The sequence below is a fragment of the Hippoglossus hippoglossus genome, chromosome 8, assembly GCF_009819705.1.
Source record: "Hippoglossus hippoglossus isolate fHipHip1 chromosome 8, fHipHip1.pri, whole genome shotgun sequence".
NCBI lineage: Eukaryota > Metazoa > Chordata > Actinopteri > Pleuronectiformes > Pleuronectidae > Hippoglossus > Hippoglossus hippoglossus.
The window spans coordinates 22016948-22027640 of record NC_047158.1 but is presented as its reverse complement, the minus strand read 5'-3'; the positions used below and the strand labels follow the sequence as shown (position 1 = coordinate 22027640).

Genomic DNA, 10693 nt, shown 5'->3' with positions numbered 1-10693 from the left:
AGACGATAATGTTGTACAACTCGTTTTGAACGAACTTGGCTGAAATATGAGAAAGCCAATTCCCACTTGTATAGTTATCGAGCCCAAAGAACATGTCTAAGTAGGCACACTTCCAGTAATGACTTCCATGGAAAGTAAACACACACACACACACACACACACACACACACACACACACACACACACACACACACACACTCAAACAGACACACACCCTCCACAATGTGAGGACGAGAGAGCACTCCACATACACTTACAGTTTTTCTCGATTGCTTTAGCACGATTTTGAAAACAGGGCCCGGTTTTTCAAAACACTACACCCAATCAGCAGAACACCTCAGATCCTTTGCAAAATGAAACACTCTTTAAAAACTATACACTAATTTATAAAAAACATATTTTGTTGCCATATGAAACACACACGTTTCATATGATCTAATTCTGTTTGAACCAGTTACACACTGCTGCTGCTAACCTAAAACACTTTTAGCAATTCTACTTCTCAGTGGTTAGAGTACTGTAAGTGACGTACACAGAGAAAGTGCGAATATACAATAAATTCACCAAACACTACACAAGACCAATGCTGCAGACTGATGAAAATATAATTTATTTCTCTCCATATACCCAAATCAGTCAACATGTCAACAAACAGAAGATTCTGTATCCAGTTCAGGTCACAATGACAGATTTCACTGTATATCTGCTTAGATCTGAACTCTTAGTCCCGCCTCCCTCAGCCTCAGTCCGTGGTTCACGACATGGTCAACTAGTGTTGCGTGAATTTCATTTGATAAATTTGGTCCTCTTCTTCTTTGAGCACTTTCTCCTCCTGCTTCAGGTCTTCCTCTTCCTCTTCCTCTTCCTCTACCTCTAACTCCACCTCGGCCTCTACCTCTGGCACGGCCTCCGCCTCTTCCGCTTCCTCCTTCTCCTTCTCTGTGGATTCCCCCTCTCACCCTCACTCTTCTTCTTCTTCTGACTCCTTCCATTTTGGTTGAAGACAGGTGAACTCACCTGCTGCATTTGTATAGTGTTTAAACCTGATTGGTGTGTCTACAATTAAGCAATCATGTGTTTGTGCACCTGATGGCTGTGTTGAACCAATTGGCTCATAGGGGGGTCATTTGACAGTCAGTGCTTTGGAATTGCAAGGAAGTGACATCATGATATACTTCTGTGTCTAATGTATACAAGTGTGTTTAGTTATTTGCAAATCACTGTGTGTATTGTTTTGCAAAAAGTGTGAAGCTGACATTGTGCTTATAGTGGTGGAGATCTGGGCCGTTGTTTTGCTCCTTGAGTGTAAGGTTTTGATAATTGTGTAATACTTTTGATTTTAGTGTTTATGCAATCGAAGTAAGGACTTCCATGGAAAGGAAACACACACACACACACACACACGCACACACACGCACACACATAATGTGAAGATGAGAGAGCACTCCTTCAAGAAAAGGAGACATGTGTAGCCAGATGCGTGCTCCCTCCCTGCCGCTGCAGGGCGCTCTACCTGTTGCAATGGCGCGCCAGTCGTTAGGCGACGTCAGGCGTCCCGTATTTAAGGAGGCGGCCGTGTTTGGCTCGTCCTCCTTCCGTTTCCGCTCCTCTCCGGTGGGTCTTGGATCGCGTGGAAGAGCTACTTCTGTAGCCGTGGCGGAGTTTGGCGTGTTTGTGCAACAGCCAGCACCTCCCCTAAATATCCCCCCTCATGCGCAGCGTGACTGACTGCTGGCGTGGGATCGCTCCGCCGGGGGACCTTCGGGGTGCAGTTGCGGGTCTGCTTTGTAAGTAACGTTGTCTGCCGTCTTTTGCTTATCTTACCCCAGCTGACTGTTTATGTCATGCTACAGCTGGACTCATCTAAGGCTGGGGGAGACTCCCACCCTCCGGCTTGCTGTGACTGTACCTTGGCTTGCAGGGTGGTGCGTATGGCCCCATTATTCACCAAATTCTGTTATGTTGTCATATTAATTATTAAATTTGTTTATTCGCCTTCCTAGAGGCCCTGCTCCTTCGTCGGCCGTCATTGGCCACCACGCCTCAGACGGACCTGCTGTTTTGGCTTTTACTGGAAATTGCACTGTCTTAAACAACACTCTTATGAACTGTTGCGGCTGATAAGAGCACGGCTCAACAGTTAAAGACTGCCTGGCTCAGGACCAAGGAAGTGTGTCGTTTTTAAAAAGTATTGTCTCATGCACTGTGGCTCTCCACGCTACACCTTCACGGTGCGTGGAGTGGTCACCACGGAGGGATGCCTAGTTTTTAGCAACCTTTAATCCCATTTACATTGTGTTCATATTGGTTGGTATTTGGCTTATTTTGTTGTTTTGTTGTTTTGTTTTGTTGTTTTCAATTCTGACATGTTTTAATTATCCTTTTATTGTTGGTCAGGTGCTGTGGGCCTGAGGCGGCGACCCAATTCCTGGTGGTGGGGTTTTCTTCACAACCCGTTTTGTTGGTTTGCTGTGTCACGGGTGGCGAGTTTTTTAATCCTTCCCCTTTTTCTTTGGTCCTCGTCGCAGTGGTAAGTCCCAGCCCTGTCCCTGGTTGCTCATGTCAAAAGTGTTTTATTTCTTATGTTAAACTGTTATTCTGTTTTGTTTCATTGTGTTTTTGTTATTTATTCCTGTTATATTAAAGTTCTTGTTAGTACAACGTCTCCTGCCCCGTGATTCAAACGAAACCTGTGCTGTTGCACTCACCATATTTTAGTATTTCCTGGAGGTGGAACTCCCCAGGTGGCGTTGTGGCAACCTTTCACTATCCCCGCTTTCCCACCACGCTACATTCGATATAAGTGCATACGTCAGCACTGGCAACAAAACTGTTTATTGAGGTTTATAAATACTGATAGATTTTGAAATAAACGGACTCTCTTGCACTGCGATTCAGTCTGTGTTTTCTTCATGAGAAATCTTCTCCAACATGTGGCGAGCAGGTCCAGTCGTGGTAGAGGGACGCCTGCAGACTGCATCTTGGGCTGGGTCGACGCTGTAAAGCTAAATAAGACATAGTATTGTCCTTGCTTGGTATCATCCTGTGTTTGATTGTTCAACTCTGTTGCATAAACCCTGTTTTCGCGACTAAGGAAAAAACGGATACAAATTTTAGTTGGTCTAATAAAAACACAACATAAAAACATTTCAATACATTTATCAGTGTATTGTGAAATCCCACAGTAAACTGAGTTCGTAAACTAAATGAAGAGTTGCTCAAATTAAAACTAAAGCTATGATCCAACACTGTCCCAAGAGTACAGCAACAATATGGCTCCAATAATTGTCCTAAACACAGAATATCCATCAAAGAAAAGAGACATAGAAGAAAATGGAAAATTATCCATATCCGAACCTGCAAGTGGGAGGGGTTTAAACCGGAAGTTTGTATTTTTATTGTTTATTCGAAAACTCTTTACAGAACAGCCTCAGAATTGAGCTTCAGATGAATGTTTTTGATCACAAGAGTAAGATAACTATTCAGAACACGTTTTTTAATAAACTTCAGTGAATCAACATAAACACAACACATGTAGTATTAAGTAAAATGCAGGTTTTCATAAACATACTCAACTCAATGAGTTTTCATAATCAACTCTTTCAATAATTACATTTAAACGGTGTGATGTTTGTGTGTATGACTCATCACAGGGCTTTTTTACTACCTGCCTTAGTTATTTTTGGGGGGGGGGGGGGTGCTGTTTTTTTAATATCTACACAAGGTAAAGCACAATGTTAATTATGTGGTGTGTGTGTGTGTGTGTGTGAGTTAGAGAGAGAGGAGCGCTTGCTCCGTGTGCGTCTGGCCGGGCTTGGTGCACGCTGACTCGGCCAGTGGACGCTGAGAACACATGATCATAGATAACGATGCTACACGTTAGTATCCCTGTGGACAGAGCGGCTGTGACAACGACAACATCGTGTTGTGTGCGCAGCAGCAGTGAACTTTTTCATTCATCACGAGTACGGTTATTGACACATTTTACTCGGATTGGTTTTCGTGCTCGTTAAAGTTCAGTATCTGTACCGGATACTCGTTTCATCCGAGTATTCGGCTTAACCCTACAGGATATGGAACTTGGAATAAAAGACTATAAACCAAAAGATAAGAGTGAAAAGAGACAACGAAAAAGAGAGAACAAGAAATCGTTCCCAAAACTCCAACCAATCATCACTGGACTTGCCTTAAACTAACTGATCGGAGGCTAGGTAGGGCCCCGCCCACCCCGGGTAGATTGCGGAAATGTCTGAATGTTACTGTGACAGAAAATCTGTAAATAACTGCTGCTAGCTCAGTTAGCAGGGTTAGCTGTGTGTTAGCTGTGTGTTAGCAGTGTGTTGGCTGGGTGTTAGCAGGGTTAGCTGTGTATTAGCTGTGTTAGCAGGGTTAGCTGTGTGTTAGCAGTGTGTTGGCTGTGTATTAGCTGTGTTAGCAAGGTTAGCTGTGTGTTAGCTGTGTATTAGCTGCGTTAGCAGGGTTGACTGTGTATTAGCAGTGTCCTAGCAGGGTTAGCTGTGTGTTGGCTTTGAGTTAGCAAGGTTAGCTGGGTGTTAGCAGGGTTAGCTGTGTGTTAGCTGTGTATTAGCTGTGTTAACAGGGTTAGCTTTGTGTTAGCTGTGTGTTAGCTGTGTTAGCAGGGTTAGCTGTGTGTTAGCTGTGTGTTAGCAGGGTTAGCTGTGTGTTAGCAGAGTGTTAGCTGCTCCTACAGTCAAAGCTCATGATATCTTAGTTCAGTGCAGGTCTGAAAGCAGCTGAATTCAGTTTGTTAATATGGTCGTTGCAGAACCACCAGTGATCATCACAGCTACCTTGTGTTTCTGCTGTTGTTACGTGTGCCTATATGTTTACAAAGTAGTTGTGGAGTGTCCTGATGAGAGCGTTGTGCTCAGTCAGTGAGACGGTGTGAGACAGTGCGTGTGCACGAGGCTACGCACAGCGTGTCTGTACCTGGCGGACATCAGGTTGTACACCAGAGGGTTGATGGCAGCACTGAGGCGGGAGAGGACCGAGGCGACCAGGATAAAAACCAACTGGGGGTCAGTCAGTGTGTTATTGTGTGTACTGTTAGTGGGCGTCACAACATATGTGTTTGTGCCTGCTGTCGGTGTTGTGAGACTGAGTGTGTCCTTCTGTGACTTTATGCAAAGGGTTGTGTTTTGCTTGTTATGTGTAGTATTGTGTATCTCCGAGTGTGTGTCTGTTTCAGTGCGAGGACCCAGGTTGTGTGTGCTCTCTCCAGCTCTGACGTCGTGTGATACAACATGATGTGCGCTCGTATCGTCAGAACCTGCGCCCGGGTCAGTGAGCGTTTCAGGTTGTGAGTCCACCAAGTGTGCGTCTGCATCACTGTGTGTGTCGATCTCGTTGTTTGTGTTTTCACAGAGTGCATCATCTGTGTCGGTGTGAGCTCGTGTCTTCAGGTCCCAGTCTGAGAGGCTAACAGGTTCGGTAACAGAGGCCATGTTGCCTGTGCTTTCAGGAGGAGTGATCTGAGAAACATAGCTCATGGTCAGACCGACGATGTAGGGCAGCCAGCACAGGACGAAGGCCAAGAAGATCACTCCTGATGGACATGAGGAGAAGGACACAGGAAGTGGACATGAGAATCATCAATATCTGCAGGTGATAGAATACATGTCTCACACTGTTAAAGAAGAGAGCGACTGTAAAATTCTCGCTAAGTCCCTTGCTCTGCGGCTTGAAAGTGCTCTTCCCAAGCTGGTGCTACCTGACCAAACCGGATTTATTCGAAGCAGACATTCCCATTCTAATATCTGTAGGCTGTTCGATATTATTTATACTACCACCAGTTCGGATGATCCTGAGCTTGTAATATCCTTAGATGCAGAGAAGGCGTTCGACCGGGTGGAGTGGGAATATTTATTTATGACCATGAGGAAATTTGGCTTTGGTGATGATTTTATCTCCTGGGTTAAATTGTTGTACGCCTCTCCCTTAGCCTCTGTCCATACTAATGACTCTCACTCAAAATATTTCCCACTACATAGAGGCACGAGACAGGGCTGTCCTATGAGTCCCCTGCTTTTTGCTCTGGCGATTGAACCCCTTGCAGCTTCTATTCGTCAATGCCAGGCAATTGAAGGGATAACTCGAGGGGACACAACACACAAGCTCTCGCTTTATGCCGATGATTTACTTTTGTACATTGCTAACCCAGTATATTCTTTGCCGCACGTCCTGTCCACCTTGGAACGATTTGGAAAGTTTTCAGGTTACAAACTGAATTTAGAAAAAAGCGAACTTTATCCCATAAACAAAGCAGCTCTCGATATCCCGGCCACAGCCTTCCCATTCAAGAGAGTGTCTTCCCATTTTAAATACTTTGGGGTGGTGGTGCCGCGGTCTTTTCACAAGTTATATAAACTAAACTTCACACCGTTATTGGATCGATGCAGGCAGGACATAAACCGCTGGCGCACATTACCCTTATCATTAGCTGGCCGGATTAACCTAATCAAGATGAATGTTCTTCCTAGGTTTCTGTATTTGTATCAATGTATTCCGATTTTCATTCCTAAAAAACATTTTTTTACACTGGACCAAATACTATTTGCATTTATATGGGATGGAAAGGCCCCCCGTATTCGCAGAACTTTTTTACAAAGGCCGAAAAAGTTAGGAGGAATGTCAATGCCTAATTTTCTTCACTATTACTGGGCCTGCAATGTTCAAAAGGTCATAATGTGGGCTAATAGTGGTGCAGATGTGGACGCTCCCGCTTGGGTTGAATTGGAATCTTTTAAATTGCAACTCCACTCACTGGTCACAGCTCCTTTACCGCTTAATTCTGGTTCTTTCAAAAACCCTGTAGTTGCCAATACTTTGAAGATCTGGGTACAATTTCGGAAGCATTTTGGCTTGCAGAGCGCATCAATACAGGCTCCTATTCTGGCAAATCATCTTTTCACCCCTTCCAAGTCAGATCTGGCCTTTCGGGCCTGGCATGGCAATGGGATTAGACTTGTTAAGGATCTATATGTTAACAAGGTGTTCGCTTCATTTGATCAATTGTCAGGGAGGTATGCGTTGCCCCGTTCCCATTTTTTTCGATACCTACAGATTAGGCACTTTGTACAAAGGGGTTACCATCCTTTCCCTGCACAACCCCCAAGCACGCCCTTAGATAGTCTCCTAGGATTTAATGCCGGTCTCAAGGGCGCCATTTCCCGGATTTATGGGGAAATTGACGCGATAAACCCACAGTCTCTGAATAACTTAAGGACACTTTGGGAACAAGACCTAGGCCTGTCATTTGCTGATGGTCAGTGGGCTTCAATCCTTGGCCGGGTTCATTCCTCCTCCCCCTGTGCCAGGCACGGTCTAATACAGTTTAAGATAGTTCATCGTCTCCCTTTCACCAAGGAGAAATTAGCAAGAATATACCCTAATACTGATCCTACATGTGACCGCTGTAAGCTAGCCACTGCAATCTGGCTACACATGTTTTGGCTGTGCTCGAGCCTCCAAACATATTGAGAGAAAATCTTTGGATCGCTGAGTGACATCTATGGCATGACGATTGAACCTCAACCTGTAATTGCACTCTTTGGGGTGATGCCCGAAGGCACAGTATGGCCGGTTGGCATGCATGTTGTGATCGCCTTTACCACTCTGTTAGCTCGGCGCCTTATCCTCCTTAACTGGAGGAGGCCGGTGCCACCATCTCATACAAGATGGCTTAAAGAGATCATGTTCTATTTGAAGCTTGAAAAGATTAAATATACACTGAGGGGAGTTGCAGATACATTTGAAAGGGTATGGAGGCCTTTTCTTGCATACTATGACAATTTAACCCAAATAAAAGACTGGGAGGATTCATAATTCCTTTGGTATAGCACAGTGCTGATGTACTTAGTTTTATAAGGAGTGTACATTACATGTTTATTTATTCACTGTTTTTGTTTTGTGTGTTATTTACTCAACATTGTATACAGATGTTTATTTAAATATTTGGTGGTGTGTCTGTCAAGGGGATGCTGGGTTGGGGTGGGGGGAGGGCACATGGGAAGGGAGTTATGTAGGATGTATTTCAAATGTTGACTCTGTGAATTATCCATGTAAAATTCCAATAAACAGAAGTTGAAAAAAAAAAAAAAAAAAAGGAAAAAAAAGAAGAGAGCTGTGTCTCAGCTCAGGGGCTGCAACCTTCAGAGGACACGATCTACTCAACCCACCTCCTTCCTCGGTCAGGTAGACTGTGAAGGCTGAAACTAAATGAGACCGTCTGGTCCACAGAGGAGAAGCTTGTCCTGTCCTTAAGTTGGACACGACAGAAAGCTTAATGCCTCTTGGTTTTTTTAACATGTGAGCCGTTAGTTGAGTTGATACGGTTCGTCACCAAAGTGCAATGAGTCCTGGGACATGTTGGACCTGGAAGGATTCACTCATCAGAGCTTTCTCTGGTATGAAAGGAAGCATCTGTAGGAGCCTTTCTACTCGTGTCGCTGTGATGCAGCCCCTAAATTGACACACAGCTGGAAATAAAGATGGACGACATGACTGCTCCCCAAAAGTGAAGCCAAAGCATCTCGATTGCCCCCTGGTGGCTGGCTGCAGGTCCTACACCTTTCCTGCCTCCTTGATGGTAACAGGCGGGACATGGACCAAACTAAAAAGTCAAAATACACATCAAATATATTCTCAACGATGGTTTCTGTCATTTTATGTGGTTCTTATAAAACTGGTGAGTTCTTTTTCTGGTAAATTTAGTTTTGATTATCTATTGGATGATACAGCTCCGACTCTGGCTCCAGATGAGCAAGCCGAGATGAAGACAAAGTATTAAATCTGTTCATCAGCCTTTGTCAGTTGTATTTAGTAAAAGCTAAATTCAGAACCTAAGGGTGTGTGTGTTGGATTGTGTTTCTCACCCAGCATCTTGACTGTGTGTCGGTGACTCTTGTCTTTACGGCTGCTTTGTGGACGGAGCCTCAGAGTCCGTCCAATCAGGATGTAGACCAGTCCCAGGATGCACAGGGGAACCAGGACATACAGGTTGTAGAGAATTATCATGGCCAACACGAGGCCGGAGGAGAATGAGGATTTTGAGATACTGCACACTTCCTTTTCAACCTCTCTTCCCATATGATCCACTTCCATCATGACCAAAAATGGTGCTGCACTGACAGCCGCTCCCAGCCAGAGGCAGCCAATCAGAGCCCAGGTTCTGCGACGTGTCACCAGCGTCATAGCGGTGATTGGCCAGCAGACAACCAGGTACCTCTCCAGGGAGAGAAAGGTGATGTGGAGGATGGTGCACAAGGTGCAGCCCTCTGAGAGGAACACGGTCAGCTTACAGGCGAAGACTCCTAACTTCCAGTCTGTCCAGCTCTGGAAGAGACACAATCCATTTAGTGCACGTTCAGCCAAACCATGAGTATCTGGTCAAATCACAGTGAACTGCAACAAAAAGGTGTATAAGTATATAAGTATTATAGGATATGTGTGAGGGCACCTGCAATAGATCCAGAGCCAGCAGCAGGAGATTCAGCAGGTCACTAACAGCCATGCTGCTCAGGTAGAGGTGGGCGGAGCTTCTCATGTTTGGGCGAAGCCAAACAACCAGAAGGGTCAATGTGTTTCCAAGAAGGCCGAAGATTATCAGTGGAACCACAATCACAGTCAAACACACTAGAAAATGAAATATTGATGATTGATTTTCATTAGAATCACAAATTTACACATGTTCAGTCCACAATGGAAAATGGTAAAAAACGTTCACAGAAATAATTAGTTCTCATGATTACTGGCACAAGAAGATGTTTTTTCAGTTTTTTCCTAAACTACTATGAAAGAGTAGTATAAAAATATAAGAAACAACATGGAGTCAGGTAGAAATATCCTCTAAATGTTTTCTCCATAGCTCAGCAACATTTTCAGCCCCAGTGATCATATCAATATAAGACGGGAGGAATATTTTACTGTTATTTATAACTTTAACTTCCTTAGAAAAATTCATTTTCATCATTCTGCTGAAGCTTTCTGGCCAAGTTCTGCTAATTAATTTTAATAATATGTACTGCATATTAAAATCTGGAACACACACACACACACACATATATATATATACATATATATATGTATATTTACTATTCATTTTATAACTCTCACTTTTCCTCCAGAACTTTTATTCATTTTCCAGATTGTTTTTACAGTTTCAGTTGAAATATTGCAGAGGTAATTCATCATGTTCACTGGAAACAGACGGGAGCAACTGGGCAGTTTAATATGTGGTGTGATTTTAAATCTATGCAAATGCTTGTGTGCATGTGTTTATATATCAATATATAACGTTTTAATTGGTGATATTTAAAGGTGCTGGGAGGAGGATCTGTTTATTGAATATTGACAGAATCAGGCTAAGAGGACAAACCTGTCTTTATGCTAAGCTAAGCAGCTGCTTTGTATTTACTGTAGAATCATCTCAACTCTCAGTTTTTCTTTGTAATAATTTAGTAAATTGTTTAATTTGTTATAAGAGGAAAATATTTGAGTGTTCTGTCCTTCAGATAAAGGTTGAAGTTGTTTTTTAAATATTTTTATAACTAATAATAATAATAATGACAGTAGCTGGCTGTATCATTTTAAAATCGTCTACAGTATCATCACCATTGTTTTGTACCCACCTAACAAGATCGATCCAGACATTGTTTCCTCCTCCTGACAGTCT

The 10693-nt window shown here is 43.5% G+C and overlaps 1 protein-coding gene across 1 annotated transcript; it reads right to left on the bottom strand.

Annotated features, from left to right (window-relative positions):
• Positions 1-4064: 4064 nt before the first annotated feature.
• LOC117766115 (growth hormone secretagogue receptor type 1-like) lies at positions 4065-9532 on the bottom strand. The gene is made up of 4 exons (XM_034592827.1): positions 9479-9532; positions 8895-9354; positions 5291-5566; positions 4065-4093 (listed from the first exon to the last, which is right to left on the bottom strand). Exons 1-4 carry the CDS (start codon positions 9530-9532, stop codon positions 4065-4067), a joined length of 819 nt encoding a protein of 272 aa, XP_034448718.1.
• Positions 9533-10693: the final 1161 nt, after the last annotated feature.

Coding starts and splice junctions, on each gene's coding strand:
- LOC117766115 (XM_034592827.1), bottom strand. CDS start 9,532: ATGGCTGTTAGTGACCTGCTGAATCTCCTGCTGCTGGCTCTGGATCTA. Junction 5,567..8,894: donor ACACACAGTCAAGATGCTGG/GTGAGAAACACA, acceptor CATGTCCATCAG/GAGTGATCTTCTTGGCCTTC. Junction 4,094..5,290: donor GCTCACTGACCCGGGCGCAG/GTTCTGACGATA, acceptor TTTGGTTTATAG/TCTTTTATTCCAAGTTCCAT.